This window comes from Phocoena sinus, chromosome 4 (genome assembly GCF_008692025.1).
Source record: "Phocoena sinus isolate mPhoSin1 chromosome 4, mPhoSin1.pri, whole genome shotgun sequence".
Lineage (NCBI taxonomy): Eukaryota > Metazoa > Chordata > Mammalia > Artiodactyla > Phocoenidae > Phocoena > Phocoena sinus.
This window is the reverse complement of record NC_045766.1, coordinates 61,339,703-61,357,797: the sequence shown is the minus strand read 5'-3', so window position 1 is coordinate 61,357,797 and position 18,095 is coordinate 61,339,703. Positions and strand designations below refer to the sequence as shown.

The following is an 18,095-nucleotide window of genomic DNA, read 5'->3' as shown; positions in this document are numbered from 1 at the left end:
CCCATCATGAGAGGAACGAAGGGCACCAAACGGTAAACCTAGTCGCAAACCTTACTGTTCCTAGCATCCTCCTGCTAGAAGCCAGAATATGGCAGGATGATCTGACTTCCTGAAAATCGGGGTCACAGCTTTAAGCCATTAAATGACTGAATACAGGCACTTCTAATTCTTGAATCAGCACTCAAGGTTTACTTCTACCTTTCCAAAAGCTTCGTCCTCAGTACATATCCTAAACCCCTACCAATTTAGAATAAATAATAATAATAATAACAATAGCTAACATTTATTGAGCACCTATTCTACTGTGTGCCAGGCACTGTGCTAGGCACTTTTCGTACAATATCTAACTTAAATCCTCACAACAACCCTGTGAGGTAGGTATTATTATCATCATTTTACATATGAGGAAACTGAGGCTCAGAGAGACTGAATAACTCTCTTATCACGCAACCAAAAAGTAGTAGAGCTGGGATTCAAACCCAGAATAACCTGACTCCAAATCCCATGCTCCTGTGAACTAGAGTAGAGGCAGAGGGGAGAGGAAGGGCCAAATTCAAGAAAGATTGTTGTTGGAGTGGAATGGATATGATATACTGACTAGTAAAATATGAGAAGGAATTTAAGCCCATAAATGTTTCTAGCTGGTGAGCCTATGAAGAGTGTGATGAAGGTAACCATGATTGGAATTCAGAAGGAACACACTTCGGAGGGGGGGGGAAGGAAATGAGTTGAGTCCACGTGGACACGTCCATGGAGAGGTCCAGCGGGTGATAAAAATACAGATCTAAAGATAAAGGGAAGTTAGGGCTGGAGATACATATTTGGGAATCACCAGCATATTAATGGCAGTTGAGGATGTCAGGATGATGATACCGTTTCGGGAGTAAATACAGAGGAAAGAGAAGTGGAACAGAGATAAAATACAGGGACCCTGAAGGCATGAGCAATAGTGGAGGAATCCTCAAGAGAGTCAGAGACGGAAGAATCAGAGGAGGAAGAGAAGTACAGGAGGCAGCCCTATAGTGGTGGCTAGAGGAAACCATGTTCTGGGTTGGGAGCAAACCTAGAGCTCCCAGAAGAAACGCAAGACTGAGTCACACTTCTAACACAGCCCTCATGCACCCCAAATCCCAGGGAATATTTGTTAAATGAATGAATGCCAAAATACCCCTACCCTGGGTTGCTCCAAGACCTGGAGCTTAGGACTTCATCTTATGCTTGACATGCCAGACCTAAAAATATGGAAGCCTAGGTGAGCCAGAATTTATAGAAGAGGCTCACAGAGAAAGTTGTGATTTGCTTAAATGGGAGAATAAGGTAAAAACTAAAGCTTGGCACTCTGTCTGGAAGTCCCAGAAGTCACCCTGCCTAACCTTGCTCTGGGTTATCATGGTGATGGTAAAAACACAGGAGGGTGTGTGGGGCGCGGGGCAGGGTGAGAACAGCCTGTCAGTTGCCTGGGGGGGTCCTGCGCTGAGCCCAATCAGAGACCCAGATTATGGGCTTTAACCAGATAGAAATATTATGGGGACATGTGTGGGAGGTTTGAGGGCTATGAAGAAAGGGAGAGAGAAATCAGGGGACCAGCCCCATGACCTAGGAGTGGACTGGGAGAGAGGGTCCAGCCCTCTGGTCAGGGACCAGCCCTGAGGCTTAAGTGAACTTGCATAGGCACGTGTGTGTTGGGGCAGGGGGTGGGGGAGGTGTGTGTGAGAAAGAGGGAGAGAGGGAAAGAAAGAGAGTCTCTCACACATGGGCGAGAGGCTGGGTGCTCCTCAGAAGCCTAGTGACTCAACAGGTTAAAGTGTGGGTACTGGGGCTGAAATATCCTTGGGAAGCCCTGAGGGGCTGCTGAAGCAGGGCTCCTGGTCTCCTCGGAGGCTGGGCCTCCCCTCGCTGGGGGCTCACAGAAAGTCAAACAGCCCGAAATTCTTGGCTGCTCCAGGCCCAGGAAAAATTGGGGGAGGAAAAAAGAAAGAAAAGAAATGTTTCAGGCCCCGAGGTGAGATGAGCCTGCTGGTTAGTAGGGTTAGGGTCTGAAGGAACTAGCACACCGGGCAGGCATGGGGCAGCGGTGGGGCTGGGTATAGAGCACAGATGCTCCTTGGAATCCACTAGCAGCTCAGGCAACTGAGGGGGCCCGCTGGGCTTCTGCTAAGGTTGAGCGCAGGTGGAGTTAGTGTGGATGGTTACTGGAGGTGACTACAGCTCTAGGGTGCGGGGCTGAGGCAGTAGCAAGGGCAGTTAGGAGGAGGGGCAGAGGAAGCAAGTCTTTTTTTTTTTTTTGTATCAGTATTAAGGGGAAAAACCAAGAAATCGGCACGCATGCTTGAGGGAATGGGTTAATAGAGGGATGATGCAGCTGAATGAATGGTGAAAAAGAACTGAGGGAGGGAAAGTGGGGATGAGGGGTATGCAGGCCCTCAAGGGCACCGCTGGGTCAGCTCCTGAAGTCTGTGTGGTGGTGATGGCGGGTGGTAAGGAGCAGCACCAGCAGTTCGGGTCCCAGGGACACGAAGGATCCCGGGAAGTCCTGTGCAGCGGTTAGTGGGCAGAGGAACAAGCCGGGGCTGGTGGCAGGTTAGGGGCTGCAGTGGCCATCAGGTGCACCCTGCCCTCGCTGCACCCAGCGAGCGGTTAGCGGGCCTGGATTTAGTTCCATTTATTTCCCTTTCAGGTACCAAAGTAAAAATGACGGACGGACGGAGAAAGGGACGCGGCCTGCCCGGGGCGGGGTGGGATGGAAGTGGGGAAGGGGCCCTGCTCACATCACATCCACAAAGAACTCACTGGGGTTTCCCATGGCCATGCGGAAGGACTGTCTGCTGGCGGTCAGTTCAGGGGGCACGGAGGCCAGGTCGCGGCCCGGAGGGGCTCCCGGGGGCCCCATGGCCGCAGGCGGTGGGGGCATCATCAGCATGGGGGGGCCGTAGAGAGGGGGCACCCCGGGGGGGCCGTAGCTCGGGTGCGTGTGATGGCTGCGCAGGCTGCTGGCCAGCGAGTGGTGGCTGCGGTGGCTGTGCTCGCTAGCGGCAGGACCCGAGCGCTCACTGGGCGCCCGCTCCCGCGCCCCCCGCAGGCTGCTGCGGGTCGTGTGGTCCGATTCGCTGCCGCTGCCGCCCGACTTCGAGTCCCCGGTCTTCGGGTCCTTCTCCTTCCGCCGGTCGCTGCCGCTACGGTTGGAGCCACTGCTCCGGCTGCCTGCAGGGGACAGGCAGGGACGGGGTGGGGGACACTCAGAACTTGCAGAGGAAGCCTGGGGCTCGCCTGGGGCTCCCTCCACGACCCCCGCCGCCTTACCTTCACTGTGCTGACTGCTGGCGCTGCCCCCGCCATAGCTGTACCCCAGCTCGGGGAAGCCTGGGTGCGGGTTGTAGGGGTGCGGGGGCGGCGGGTACTGGTAAGGGAAAGCCATGGGCCAAGGGGCAGCCCCTGGGTGCGGCAGAGGGGCCAGCGTGTCCTGGTCGGAGGCGCCGCTGGAGCCATCATGATCGTGGAGGGAGAGGTTGGCCATGTCTGTGGAGGGGAGGGGAGGGCATCTGAGCTGGGTCTATCCCATGCCTTCGCACCCGCAGTCAGCAGAGAGATGCCCAGCCTCGGCCCGGTGGGTGCGTTTGGGAAGACAGTGACAGCAGTGGCAGTGTCCCACCAGAACGGGAGGAGGGACAGGCCAGAGATCTCTCACTCCTTCAGACCCCCTCTGTCACTCTCCAGAGGTGGTGGGGAGGGAGATCCTGCAGAGCCAGCCCCCGAGAAAACCGTCCCCAGGAAGGCCCTGAGTCACCACTTCAGATGCTCAGTGCCAAATCCCAGTTTCTCCTCCTTCCTCCGTGGGCTGGAGGAAGGGGCAAAACTCTTGCTTGGCAATCGCCCTCCCCACTCTGTTCCCTTACGGGAAGGGTAGGGTGGGGAATATGGGAGGCCGAAATACTAGACAGCCGCCAGCTACTGCATACCTGCACTTCCTCAGGTACAGTGCAAGCACTTCATCTCACGCAAACGTTACCACCCCATGAGGAAGGTATTAAGTCACACTTTTTCCAGATGAGGAAAGTGAAGTCCAGAGAGGTTAAATGACCAGCCTGAGGTCAACCCAAACTGCAGCCAGAGCAGAAGCTAAGAGGTGCTTACTTTCTCTTTACCTTTCCAGATGAGGGTATTAGTAAGGAGGAGGGGGCAGTTTGGGGAAATTTAGGTGAAATTTTGCCCTCCTTACTCACTTAGGACTAAAAAAACACCCATTAAAAGCCAGAATGAACACAGGGCCTTTCAGAGCCTCCCCACACAGAAGGCCCTTGGCCCAGATCAATTTTCTGGTGCTTCTGGGAAGGGTGGGAGTGGGGTGGAAGGGTCCAGAAACAGAACAACTTAGATGCCTCCTCTGTGCTCTCCACCCCATTCCCAGCCAGGCCTAGTTCTTCACAGCACTTGAGTCACTGCACTAACATCACTTCTTTCATGACTCTGACTCCCCAGTAAACTGTGCACAGGCAAGGCTGCTCCCACCAATGCTGGAACCATCTGGAAGGGAGTATAAGGGGCCACTAGACCTGCCTGCCTGGGACACCCCTTGTTCACAGGTCCCTGGGGTGAACAGGTCCCTGGTTCTCTGGGACCACCCGTACCAGGTCCCAGAGCTCTGAGAGAGCTGCAATTGCCCAGGAGCCAGCTGCTGGATACAGACTGAGCCCTTTGTTGCAAGCCCTTAAGGGAGCTGAGCCAACCTTACAGGGGAGAAGAGGTCAGGAGAGGGGGCTGAGGCAGCCTATGGAATCTACCAGCCAAACCATCAGTCAAGGCCGGCAGCTAGCATGAGAGTTGGTGGCGGTGGGAAGCAGGGGCGTGCCTCGGTGACCACTTCAGCTGCCAGGCTGTCATCCCATGGGGTGTGACTGTGTGCTCCAGGGGTTACCCAGGTCCCCAGCTATTCCCTTTGAACCTGCTGTACTCCCAACTGAGGAGACCTCACCAGTGAGAAGGAAAAGACCTGTCCTGTCAGCATCTCCCTGAGCTCGGCTTCTGCTGGACTTGGTCCATGGGTAGGAGACCCAGAATGCCCCTGGGATGGAACAATGTCTCTCTGAGCAAAAGCCACAGCTATCCTGAGAAGCTTTATGTACCCATGAAGGTTTGGGGCCAGGGCTCACTTCTACTAATGATGATAATAATAGCCGTATTTGACTGAGTCTAAGAAGCCATTGATTATAAGATGCACCCCAATTTCAGAGATACTGAAATGTGAAAAAAATGTTCATCTTAGAATTAAATATATGATAAATGGACAACTTTTTTAGAGCAATTACTGTGGGCCAAGCATAGTGCTAAAAGCATTACATACATTATCTTATATCATTCTCAAAACAGACCTATAAGTTTTACTGTTATCTCCATCTTACAGATCAAGAAATCAAGGCACTGAGAGGCTGTGTCACTTACTCATGTTCACACAGTGAGGGTGGAGCTAAAATCTGAACTCAAAACTAACTCCAGGGCTTCCCTGGTGGTGCAGTGGTTGAGAGTCCGCTTGCCGATGCAGGGGACACAGGTTCGTGCCCCGGTCCGGGAAGATCCCACAGGCTGCGGAGCAGCTGGGCCCGTGAGCCATGGCCGCTGAGCCTGCGCGTCTGGAGCCTGTGCTCCGCAACGGGAGAGGCCACAACAGTGAGAGGCCCGCGTACCGCAAAAAAAAACAAAAACAAAAACTAACTCCAAAACCTTATGCATCTATTACTACTCCATGGGGCCATGCCAGAGCTGCTGAGGGACAGGGACCCCACCCAGCCTACACCAGGGACTTATGCTCCACAAGAACAACCTTTCTAGCCCCTAGAACCTAATCTGAAGCATTTTAAGGGCTAGCTTTTGGACTCCAGCCAGCACCACTGGGCTGAGAGAAGCCTCCCTCAGACAGGGGTGGCTGCTGGGGCCGTGCTTCAGCTCCCAATCCTGAGCTCTGCTGCCCTGTTTTGAGGACTCCTCTTCCTGAGAGCTGTCCACAGGCTCCGGAGAATGGGGGTTCCCTACATACTTCTCCTGCTTAATAACCCTCATTGGCTTTGTACTTTCTCAGGATCAAGTCCAAATTCCTTGGTACAGCTTACAGAGTCCTCTACAGCCTGGCCCTGACAGCTTTTCCAGCTTCACTGAGAGGCACAGCCCCACCCTGAGAGGTCTGAGGAGGCTGTGGACTTGAGGCCTCAGGCCAGCTCCAGGACGTCCTGCCTTAGTGGAAGCTGCTTGGTGCTGTGAGGGTGAGCAGGGGCCAAGGCTAGGAACTCTGTTTGGCCTTTTGCTGGGACAATGTTTCTGCAGCACCACACACCTAGGACAACCCTGATGGTGGGAAGAACAAAGGATCTGGAGCCAGAAAGACCTAGATCCAAGGCCTAGCTCCTCTGCTTCTAGCTGTGAAACGTGGGAGGGACTGCTTAACTTCTGTAAGTCTCAGTTTCCTCATCTGAAAACAGGGATAGTAATCCGTCTCCCCAAGGGTTGTGGGGAGGTTGTGAGGCTTGAAGGGAGAGTGAGATGATGCTTTAGAAACAATCAGCACGGTGCCGGGCACAGAGCAGGCACTTAGAAAATGCCAGCCCCCAGAGGGGGATGTAGGGCAGGTAAAGAGGCTGGACTGGGCTCTGCCTCTACGACAGAACTGTCCGGTCTTGAGATTCCCCCAGCTCTGCTACCCCCTCATCTGGGTTCCCTAGAGTCTGCTGCCACATCCCCGGGCAACTCTCCACTTCCAAGCAGGAGACAGGGCAAGGAGGTGGGGGAGGCACGTACTGCCACAGAGGTCGCCGAAGATGTAGTAGCACTGCTCAGAGAAGGTGATCTTGTTGACAGTGTGGCGGATGAAGCCGGCCTTCAGCAGGTTGCTGGCGTATTTGCGGGCCTCTCGCCGGTCAGTGAAGCCTTCCACGTTGTGGTACAGCCAGTCCACCACATCCGAGCCTGAGGGCAAGGCTGCCACTTGACTGGGAGGCCCACCTGACCTGGGCTCTTCTGGCCTCGCAGAAGCCATGAGGCTAGTGCTGATTCCAGCTCAAAGGAGTGGCCCAAGGGAGTTCTTGGCCTCCCCGCCCCCCGGCCTGCCCTGCCCCACTGCTCTCCACCCTGTCCTTCATCCCACCATGGGGCCCTCTCACCGATGAAAGCATTGGGGATGGTAATCTTGAGCCACATCCTGTCACGGACCTCCAGCCCGGATTCAGGGGAGGCCATGGCTTTTACGATGGCGGCCATGTCACTGTGGATGGACAGGTGGAAGTCGTCTAGGCCTGGGGGTAGGAGGCAGAATGGTGAGGCAGAAAGGGGCTATGGAGCTAGGTACACAGAAGTTTGCATTCCAGCTCTACCACCTAATAGCATGGACCAATGTCGAGCAAATCACCGATTTGTTGGACACTCAGTTTCCTCTTCCATAAAAATAGGGACTTTAGTATCTATTTCACAGGATATTTAAAGAGAGAATTAAATAGTGTAAATGAAGGGGCTTAGCCCAGTGTATAATGCGTGCTATGATAATAAAAAGGCAGTCAGTTACTGAGTGCTTACTTTATGCCACACTGTGACTGATGCTTTACTTGTATCCTCTCATTAAACCCCCAGGAACCTGGTAAAGTGCATATCATTAGTCCCATTTCACGAGAGGAAACTGAGGCTTACTGAGTGCTCAGTACAGGTTCAGAAGCAAACTCTGTTTGGTGAGGGTCAGCATCCACTGAGGAAAACTGCAGAGTAAGGTAGCTGGAATGAACCGAGTCTCCTCCTCTCCAGCCCCCTCTGACGCTCAAGCAAGAGGATCCAGGTGGGCCTTCGGCAGTCCCTCCCAGCTGGCCCTGTCTGCTGGGCCCAGGGGTCAGGGTTGGACACTCACGCTCTGTGTCAGGGATGGAGCTGGTGATGGAGGAGCTGGTGGAGGTGATGGTGCTCAGGGAGGGGCTCATGCCGTAGGCAGGGAAGGTGCCGGTCATGGCTGCAGTGTGGGAGACCCAGGCCGCGGGGTCAATGGGCCGGATGGGCTCGCCTGCGGGGAGGATGAGGAGTCAGGGGCTGCCTGCCCTGCCTACTGCTTGGCCCAACAGGGTAGGTATGAGGGTTCAGGGTAACACGGAAGGAAGGAGAGATAGGGCTCACATAGGTCAAGCACCAGCTTTAGGGCCAACTGCCCCATCCACTTACTCCTGGGCAGTGTGAAGCACCCACGTGGACTTGGGTCCCAGCACTTGGCTACAGTCAAGGTGATGGGCCTGAAAGCAAGGGTGTCCCTAGTAAGGGCAGGATGTGCGGAGGCCAAACCAAGCCCCTTGCCTGATAGCCAGAAATACCTGCCCCCTCCTCCCCAATGCCATCCATACCCTGGTTTGTGCACGATCTCCCGCAGTACCCGGACCGCGTCGTCATTACTCATGTTCTCAAAGTTGATCTCGTTTACCTGGGAAAGAGGACCAGGAGTGGGATAAGCAGCTGTGCTGGGGAGGTGGGTAGGGAAGCTGAGTTTGGTGGGCCAGGGGGTCTTCCCCTTACCAAGAAGCAGGGTACAGACGGCATGGACATCTCCCCATCCCTATCCATACCACCACCCACGGTGGGCAATGGTACCTGTAACAGCATATCTCCTGGCTCGATGCGTCCATCAGCAGCCACGGCCCCCCCCTTCATGATAGAGCCAATGTAGATGCCTCCGTCACCACGCTCGTTGCTTTGGCCCACAATGGAGATACCCAAGAAGTTATACTTTTCTACAGGGAGTAACAAGACCTTGAGAGAGGAACCAAGTTCCTACCCAACTTCCAAGCCCCATATTAGAAAAGGGTAGAAAGGGACAAGAACTAACTTATTGGACCTGAGTCAGGCACTGTATTCCACATGCTCAAGCATGCTTTCACTTGATCCTCATTGGCTATGAGGTAGGGACTCAGTCCTGTTTTACAGAGCAGACAACTGAGGTTCAGAGAATTTAAGTGATTTTTCTAAGCCATGAAGTGGCAGAGTCAGGATTCAAACTCAGATTTAAATTCCAAAGTTGGGGCTCTTTTCCCTACATCCAGCTATCTCCTAAAGAAGAGCACCTAGGGTAGAAATCAGAGAGCAAGAATGCAGTGCCTGAAAAATGGGAAGCGGGGAGGAATCAGAAATCACTTCCTCTAGGAAGTCTTCCCGGATGCCATTCTCTGCGTCCATAGCTCTCTGTGCTTATCTCTGTCATAGCCCTGATCATGAGCTACTGAAGTGATCAGTGTATGTACCAATTTATGCTTATGAAAGAGAACTTCTTGAGGGCAGGGAACGTAGCCTGTGCCTCTCTGAACTCCTCGAGTCTGCCCAGCGTCTGGCATGTAGCAGGTGCTCACGAGAGTTGTTTCACCAGACTCACCCATGTTGAGAGTGACCGTGATGATGTTGAGTGACATGGTGGAGTCCGTGATGCTGCTGAAGGATGAGGACTGGAACAGACAGAGGCCCTGAGTAGCAGGCAGTGCTGGCAGGAACTCACTGCTCCCACCTGGCTCCGCCTCAAGGTGAGCCCTCAGCACCACCTCCCCTCTCAGGTTCTAAACCCTGACCCAAGGGGAGGGGTCTAAGGAAGCACAGACTCTGGCCCTGCCTGGGCAGGCGGGCTTGGTCTGCTCCCACCCACCCTAACATCTCAGCTCCATACCCTCTCAATCCGCGAAACCTTCTGCTTCCGCCGCCGCCGCTTGTGTCTTCTCATCAGGCGTGAAGCGCTGCTCTGCTCTGTGGAGCTGCTGAACCTGTGGGGCCCACAGTCATTCCCCACCGAGTTGGCCCAGCCCTGCCCCATAAGAGGCACCGCAGGGCCCAGGTCCCGCCCAGGGGCCCAGCATCCTCAGGGTTCAGGGCTCCTCTGGGGTCACCTGTCCCACAGTACCCATGAAACCAAAGCCCCACCTGCTGGTGGAGTCATCCTCATCTGAATCAAAGAAGCTGGTGGTTTCCAACTCGCTGCTCATAAGGGTGGATGAGCTGTCATACCCCCCTGGCTCTCGCCGCCGCTCCCCCTTTGCAGTTCCATTTAGCCGGGTTGCTGCAGGAGATGGAGGCAGCTGGGTTCACAGATGCAGGAGAGAAAGAGGAGCGAGGAAGGAGCAGGGGCTGCACTGGGGCCAGGCGTACCCAGAACTCAGGAAGTAGGGCAGAGAGGTGGGTAGCTGAGTGGAAGCTGCGGGGCGGGGGTGGGGGGGGGGCGGGGGGGGTGGGGAAGGTGTCTGTTCAGGGAAGACGCACTGTGCTCTGGGCCATCCCTCCGTCGTGGCCGCTCTCGCTGGGCAGACACCAAGGAGTCAGTCTCTGTGTCATTGTCCAGGTTCTCCTGGCTGCCCCCACAAGCATGAGGGCTGCAGGGAAGAGAGGACTTGGTGGGGGAGGGGGCAGGCTGGGGGCTCCCTCCCCCAGCCCTGAGCTGAGTTGACGCAGACCTCCCCCATGGGCCCTCCCCACCCTCAGGTCACACTCACTGGAAGGATGGGGGCCGGGAGTCCCCAATGCCTCCTGTGCGCTCCATGGGCGGTGGCAGTTCCGATGGGTTGTCAGCACAGAAGGGAGCTGGCTCTGGGTGTGAGCCCTCAGCCGACACCAGCTGATGGGGAGAAAATGCATGGATAGTAGGGCGCAGGGGCCCCAGGGAAAAGGGGATAGTTGGCTTCTGGCAGGGCATGAGACTTGGGGAGAATGAAGCAAGGGACATGCAGGGAGAAGAAACAGGACTGTGTTAGGTCAGCTGAGATGAGGAATGGACCCACTGCTGGGTTGATGAGGAGGCTGGGAGGCATGGGTTGGTGAAGTGGGATGGGGGCAGAGAACAAGAGTCAGAGGTCCAAGGTAGAGGTCAGCAAGTGACAGAAGGGAACCTGAGGCACAGTACCTCAGAGGACATAGGAGACGTTTTTGTCTCCAACGTGTATTTCTGTCTCTCTTTTCCCCCTTCTCACCACTCCCTCACTTTTCACCAAAGCTATAGAATCTGGGGTGAGAGTCAGTTCAGTTAGAAAACTCAAGGAATATTCAGATACTGAAGCATAAAACCACAGTCTCAGCAATGCCTTTCCTCCATCCAGCCCACTGCAGGAATGCAGGTGGAGAGGGCTGAGGGGGGCTCCTTACCCAGGACACCACCCGGCCATTGAAGCAGGGCAGCTTGGCATTGTCGTCCGAGATCTCCTCCTTCACCACTCTGCAGGGAAAGGTGGGTGTCAGAGCGAGCTTTCTGAGGTGGAATCGGAGGCATCCTCACAACCCCAACTCTCAGGGGCTCCTCTACCCTAAACTGGGAATCAAACCACCAGCATAAGCCTGTTCAAATGGGAGCAGGGATGGGCTGACCAGGGACAGCTCTTTGTCACCACCAGGAAGACACCAGCCATGCCCAGGCCATCTGCCTTCCTGGGGCATCCTCTTGGTCATCAGGTGATTGCAAATTACACGACAAATCACTGTCCCCAGTGAGTGCAGTCGCCCCCTAGAATCTCGAGAGCTGTACCCATCCTAACAATGGCTCTCCTGGGCTGGACTTTATCTTTCCCTCTGACCCTAAACTAGGAAAAAGCACACCCGTATCACTGTTCTTCCCTTCTCATTTGGGAATCCTAATATTCTTCTGGGAGATGTGGATGAGGAATTTAAGGAAATTAGGAAAGAGAAGGGGAGAAGGCATTTACCAAACATCCTCTACTGCCACTATGACATTAGTAACAACTGCTCTCATATATTGAGCATGTATTGGGTTGGCCAAAAAGTGCGTTCGGATTTTTCTGTAACATCTTATGGAAAAACCCCAAGGAACTTTTTGGCCAACCCAATATTATAGGCCAAGCACAAAGCTAAGTACTTTACTTGTATCATTTCGTTTAACATTCATAGTAATGTTATAAAATAGATACAGATGGGGAAACCAAGGCTCAGTAGGTTCAGAAATTTACCTACAGTCACACGATTAATAAGTGAAGAGATGGAATTTGAATCCTGGTCAGCCTGATTCCAAAGCCTTTATTCTTACCTATTATACCATCTTATCTCCCTATAGTTAGAATGTATAATCTTCACATCAGCCTCATTGTATAGACCATATGATCCTGATTTTATGAATAAGGAAACTGAGAAACAATCAGTAACTTGTTCAAGGTCATAGAGCTAGATGTCAGAGCTGGAATTCCACCCCAAGCTCGTCTGACTCCAAACCCCATATTCTTTCCATGGTATTTCACATTCTTTCCCGTACAGTGAGAGAGGTGATGTGGGTCTGTGTGGAGGGTGACGGTGTGGGAGACAGTGATGTGGGACATGGGGTGGCGGATGGGGGAAGGGTAGGATGTAGTCTCAGGCATGTAGTTTGGCCTGGGGCATGCAGTGAGGCAAGAAGTCAGACCACAACTACAATATGGGGCCAGGAAAGGAGATAGAAAAGCTTGAGGCCTGCACCCCCAGACTGATCAAATACCCCAGGAGCACAGAGCTAGAAAGCTGTGATCAGGGGCAAGAGGAAGACACATGCCTGGAGTTATGAGCAGAGAGGGAAGACAGCAAGGAAGGAGGCTGGGAAGCCCAGTCCTCCCTTTTTCTTAAAGCAGCTCCTGCCCAGAGCTTGGGACGTGCTTGGCTTCTTGTGATGCTCACATTCTTGGACTCACAGCCAAGTTCGAAGGCTGAGTCTGCCCTCCTCCCTCCCCTTCAGCTTTGGCTCCTCCACTGTTTCCAACCCCACAGCAACCCCAGGAAAGCAGCTCAAATCATCCTGCTCAGGCCCACCATGGCAGAAAGCCTGGAGACAGAACAAGCTAGAAAACAGGGACACAGAGATAGCTCAGACCCACCAGCCAGTCTGACCACAGGGCACCCCAAGCTCGCAGCCCCCATGGGAACTGGGGCTCAAATTAAAAGGAGGTATGTGGGTCACGTGGCAGGGACTGTGATCTGCTTTGGAGAGGGTCTCAGCAGCCCTGTGGTGGGAAACTGCTGCTGAGGCCCCACCACACAGCTCAGCACTACAGATGTTTCCTCTCTTTCTGGGGGTCACCGACAGGTCACCAAGGCTCTGCTGACTCACAATGATCAGCTGACCTTCGGGAGCCTTGGGGGACCTCAGACAGGCCTCCCCTTCCCTCTGTGGAGCTGAATGGCTCAGGGTTCTGCAGCATTTATGCACTCACATACACACACACACCCCAAGTGGAGTCGGACAAATCTGGGTTCAAATTCCAATTCTGCTACTTATCAGCCCTCCTATCTTAGAGAGATTTCTTGACTTTTCCAAGCCTTTGTCTCATCCTGGTAAGTGAGATTTGTAAGTGCCTGGCATGGTCCAGGCATACACTAAAAACTAGTTACTAACTTTGTCAATGTTTTGCGGGATCCATACCCTCTTTCTAACTAGGTGTAAGTTTCGAAGGGCAGGGGCCAAATAAATCTGCTTATCATACACTCCTTGTTCATTCAATTAAAAAGCCTTTGCCAAGAGCCCAGTGGGCTTTAAGTTTTGTGCTTGCCATTGCATGGATCTCAAGAAGCATTAGACCTGGAGCCTGTCTTGTCCTTGGAGGTTACTGTCCAATGCATAGTTCACATGAGTATATTGCAAGTGGGAAGTGATCAGAGCTGTAAGAGCAGCAGATGTGTTCACTGGACAGACATCTACTGAGTATTATTTAGTGTTAGGTCCTGGCTAGGAGCTGGGTAGGTATAAGGATAAATAGGAATAAGTGCCATAGCTTTAAAAGTGCAACCCAGAGGAAAGGAGAATTTGGACCTGGAGAAGACAAGGGAAAAGAAGTACTCCAGGTAGAAGGCCCAGAGACAGGCTAGTGTGTGACATGGAGCGGGGAGCAAAACAGTTAGTGGCCTGACTTCCCATGTTATTCCTCCCATGGCTCAAGGCCCCTCAAATGGTGGTACCTTGTTCTTCCACCCACTATCCCCTCAGTGCTGAAAATGTTTAATTCTTCTTCTATATCCCAAATAATTTAAGAGGGCTGGACCTACCCTGAGCTTGACAAATACTTCTGGAGACCAGATGGGAGTTGGGAATCCTCAAGTCTTACACACCAGAACCCCAGAGGGAGAGCCTGGAAAGCTGGAGGAGATGGCAGCCTTCCTCCTCTGACCCACTTTCCCATCTGTCAGCAGAGGTTGCTGGCCCCTGCCAGACCTCCGTCTCATGGGGCTGGGATAAGGGGCAGCCCTATCACCTATACAGTTTGCCAAGGCTCAGCATCTCCCTCAGAGAGGATGCACCTGTTAAATGATGATGATAATACCTACAATTGTGTGATTAATGCCTTAGACTTTGGAACCAGGTTCCTAATAAGCTCTGCCACTTATTAGCTGTGTGACCTTGGCTAAGTAAGTTACTTAAGTTTTCTGTGCTCTAGTTTCCTCATCTATAAACTGGAGATATTACTACCTATTCCACAGGACTGTAAAGAGCATTGAATGACTAAAGATTTGAAAGTCATTTAGATCAGTGTCTGCACACTGTAAGCACCATAAAAAGAGTTTGATAAATAAATGAAATACATATATAAATATATATTCCTCAGTTGTTCGTCCTCTGTGACAAGACAGCCCTACCAGGTCTCCTGATCATTAATCCTTCTAGAAATAAAAACAAAATCAATCTCCTCCACTTCATTTTTACCATAGTTCGCAACCCCGCTAAAATGGCCTACTCTAATATTTTGCAAAAGATGGTTCAAGTTCCAGTACCACTGATGAATGCAAGATGGCTTCAGGTGTATCTGAATGAATGTTTAATTCGAGAGTTAAACATTTATTTTTAACATATTTTAGAAAGAAATATAAATAGAATGTCAGACCTGTAGTTTCATATTATTGACTAGGTCAAACTAAGAAAGCGTGAGTGGGCTGACAGTGGATTTAAAGAACAATATTAAGTCAACAGTGAGCGGATATAATGGGGGTTAGGCCTGGCTTGACAGCAGCCTGGGGAGAGTGGGAGGCAGCCCACAGAGATCTAGGTTTAGGAGGTGGGGGCTAGGCCCAGTAGACTCTGGGATGAGTGGGCGGTGGAGACACAGGTCTAACCCAGTCCCTCAAGGCACCTGACCCCAGGGTGGCCCCAGCGTACTGAAATGCAGCTGATTTTCCCCTATCCCATACGCTGAGGCAGTATCTTGGTCTCTTCTAACTCCATTCTTCCTTTATCAGACCAAGGCATCTGCCCACCTCACTCCCACCCCTTGCAGATGGATCCCTCTTCAGCATCTTCCAATCAGGGGTCTCTGTCTCTGGACTGAAGCCAGACAATCATTACTACACTAGGAGTACCCAACCCCAAGGCAGGAACAACAACAGAAACAAGAATAGAAGCCGCATAGCACTTCCCACTGTACAAAGCACTTTCACACATATGAGCTCTTGGGCTCAACAAACCCTGAGTTCCAAGGGGAAATGTGACAGCAAAACATGCAGAAGACAGAAAAGGTGCTAGCGTCCCAGAGCCAGGAGCGCCGGGGTCCTTGGAGAGAAGCCAGGCTGATGAACACGGGGGAGAAGAATTTCTCCCCTCACTCAGCTCTGGGCCTCTGCTCTAAAGAGCAGCGTAGGCCTCAGGCTAGGCTGGAGAGGCGGCCTTTAGGCCGGGAGGGCCCGGGAAGGCCTTCCCCGCAGGCCTCCAGGCCCAGTGCCCAGTTAGTGAGGGGCAGGCTAGTGTGGGGGGCCTCCCCCTCCCCCAGTCCCCTGGGAGTTGGGGGGGGCGGTGAGGGGATCCACCAGGCTCCCCCTCCCAGGCCAGCTGCTACAGAACCTTCCGGCTCCAACATTCCATCCCCTCTTAAAGGGGAAGTCACTGCTTCCAAAACTCCGCCCGTCCAAAGCCCTGCAGCTGGGTGGATAAGACCCCTCCAGGGAGGGGAGGAGGAACACCAAGAGACCCTTCCTGGCCCTCCCATTAAGAGGCCCCAGTTCTGTGAGGGACTCTGCACCTGGGCTAGTGGGGAATCCTCCTCAGGGGTGAGGTGCTCTGCTCCCTGACAACATCCCCAACAGCCCACAAGGGACAGGGGAGACAGCTAAGTAAACATCAGAGCTGCAGGCCTTAGCTTACAGCCTGAGCACCCCCCAGCCAGTGCAAAGTCCCACAGCAGAGCCCTTAGATGCTCCATATTCCAAATATGGCTCTGAGTTGTGGAGCTGAAAAGATGGAGAAGGCGAAGGCCGAGTGCCGAACACCCGAAGTCTCTGCTAGAAAGGTGGCTCTGTTGGCAGGAGGAGGGTTGGGAACTGTGCTCTGGAAAGGGTGGAGGGGGGGAAGGTGTGTCTGTGTGGGCCGCTGGTCTCTGAGGAGGTGAGGGGGCTTGACTGCGCTGGAACTGACTGCTCTTAGGGAGTTGGACGTCCCCTTAAACGAGGGGACCAAGGTCCCCCACAAGAGGGGAAAGGAGAGTCCCTAGAGGGGCTGGAACTCCAGCCTCTGAAAAAGCCAGTGGGGACCAAATGGCCGAGTCGCCCCTAGAATCCAGAGTAGGGGTAGAAGCCAGTGTAGCAAGGGGAGTCCGAACTGGCCGAGTGGGCCCCTAGAAGCCGGAGGGGCCGGGGTCCCCCGGAGGCGAGGCGGGGCCATCCTCACCCGAAATCGTCGTCCATAGACTTGAAGAAGAACTTATAGCTGGGTCGCTGCAGAACGCCCTTAAAGTCCGCCAAGGTGACGCGCTCGGCGGGCAGGGGCAGCTTCACCAGGTACGGCGTCTCCTGCCCGTCCAGGTGGTAGATGATCTTGGTCTCGCCCATGGCTCCGGCCTCGGGCCCGGCGGCCCGCGCGCTGCCTGCTCGGGCGGCGGGGCCGGGCCTCTCCGGCGGCGGCGGCGGCGGCGGCGGCGGCGGCGGTCGGCGCGGCCCAGCGGCTCAGCCCAGCTCCGCGGCCGGCCGCGGCGCCAGCTCCCTTGTTCTCCGGCCGCTCCCGGGTCCCAGCGCCGCCTGCCGCCGTCGCGGCCGCCGCTTCCGCTCCCCACTCTCCCGGCTCTGCTGGCGACGGCGACTCTTCCGGTGGCCGCGGCCCTCCCGGCTCTTGGCTGCAGCCCGGTCCACTCCCCGCCCCCGACCCAGGCGCGGCTCCGCCCCGGCGCGGGCCCACCCCCGGCTGCAGCCGAGCCGCGCTAGCCGCGCGGCAGATGGCCTGGCCCTCGGCCGTACCCCGCAGACACCCCGCCCAGCCACCCTGCGGTGCTCAGCTCCTGCGCGCTGGTCCCAGGCCCAGAGGGGAGCGTGGCGGCGGTCGCCTACGCTCCCAAGGATGGAAGGGCAGATCTCTCCAGCCCACGTTCCCGGACTCTTCAAGGCCCTGGCTCTGGACCCAAGGGGGATCGGCTGCTTCTCTACAGCTGGGGAGGGATGTAATGTAGGGGTCGCTTTGCTTTCTGAGAAGGGACGGGGGGCGCGGTTTTGACCATGTATCGCTGGAGAAAAGGGACCTCGACATGGCCTTTTAGGGTCTGTTGAGAAGCACAGCTGCTATCACTGAGTCTACCAAACAACTCCTTAAGGTCAGAACAAGATCGAGTTGATTCCTTCTTATAACTTCAGTACCTAGGTGTAAAGCAGTGGTTTAATAAATGGGTTGAATGCAGAATGAGTACCGGAATGAAGATGCGTGTGAGACTGGGACATGAAGTCTCAAGCCAGAACTATAACAGGGGAAAGAGTAATATGGGTGGTCAGAGAAGGCCTCTTCCATTTGAGTTAAGACCTAGAACTAATGAGGAAGCAGCTATAAGAAGGTCTGGTCTGGGGGAAGAGCATTCTAGGCAGAGGGCACAGCGAAGTATAAAGGCCCAAGGCAAGAATAAACTTGCCAAATTTGAGGAACAAAAAGAAGGCCATTGTGACTACAATGATAGTGGTAGATGAGGCTGTAAAGGTAGACTGGGACCAGACCACATAGGTCCTTTTAGGCCACAGTAACAAATACGGGCTTCTCCCACTCCATTTTGTATACTGTTGCCAAATTAGCATTTCAAGATGAAGGACCTCTTTCAGACACCTCTTCAACTCAGAAACCTCTCCACATTCCGCAATGCCTTCCAAATATCCTTAGCATGATATTCAAAGCTCTCCATAATCTAACC

The 18,095-nt window shown here is 54.0% G+C and overlaps 1 protein-coding gene across 2 annotated transcripts; it reads right to left on the bottom strand.

Annotated features, from left to right (window-relative positions):
• Positions 1–667: 667 nt before the first annotated feature.
• DVL3 (dishevelled segment polarity protein 3) lies at positions 668–17,045 on the bottom strand. Of its 2 annotated transcripts, XM_032629569.1 has the most exons (16): positions 16,601–17,045; positions 11,125–11,194; positions 10,479–10,600; positions 10,249–10,358; positions 9,913–10,048; positions 9,662–9,755; positions 9,377–9,446; positions 8,602–8,741; positions 8,358–8,434; positions 8,182–8,249; positions 7,877–8,026; positions 7,146–7,277; positions 6,784–6,951; positions 3,301–3,516; positions 2,791–3,201; positions 668–1,936 (listed from the first exon to the last, which is right to left on the bottom strand). In XM_032629569.1, the coding sequence occupies exons 1-16, from the start codon at positions 16,759–16,761 to the stop codon at positions 1,905–1,907; spliced, it is 2,157 nt and encodes a 718-aa protein (XP_032485460.1). In that variant the 5' UTR covers positions 16,762–17,045; the 3' UTR covers positions 668–1,904. The 2 variants fall into 2 exon arrangements, with proteins under 2 accessions (XP_032485460.1, XP_032485461.1); XM_032629570.1 differs by lacking the exon at positions 11,125–11,194 and having other exon boundaries at positions 16,601–16,739.
• Positions 17,046–18,095: the final 1,050 nt, after the last annotated feature.

What these genes read in the sequence shown, in the direction of transcription:
- DVL3 (XM_032629569.1), bottom strand. Translation starts at nt 16,761, where the DNA reads ATGGGCGAGACCAAGATCATCTACCACCTGGACGGGCAGGAGACGCCG. An exon ending in ATGGCCGGGTGGTGTCCTGG is followed by an intron (nt 10,601 to 11,124) that starts GTAAGGAGCCCC and finishes TCTCCCCATCAG; the next exon opens with CTGGTGTCGGCTGAGGGCTC. An exon ending in CAGGAGATATGCTGTTACAG is followed by an intron (nt 8,435 to 8,601) that starts GTACCATTGCCC and finishes CCTCTTTCCCAG; the next exon opens with GTAAACGAGATCAACTTTGA.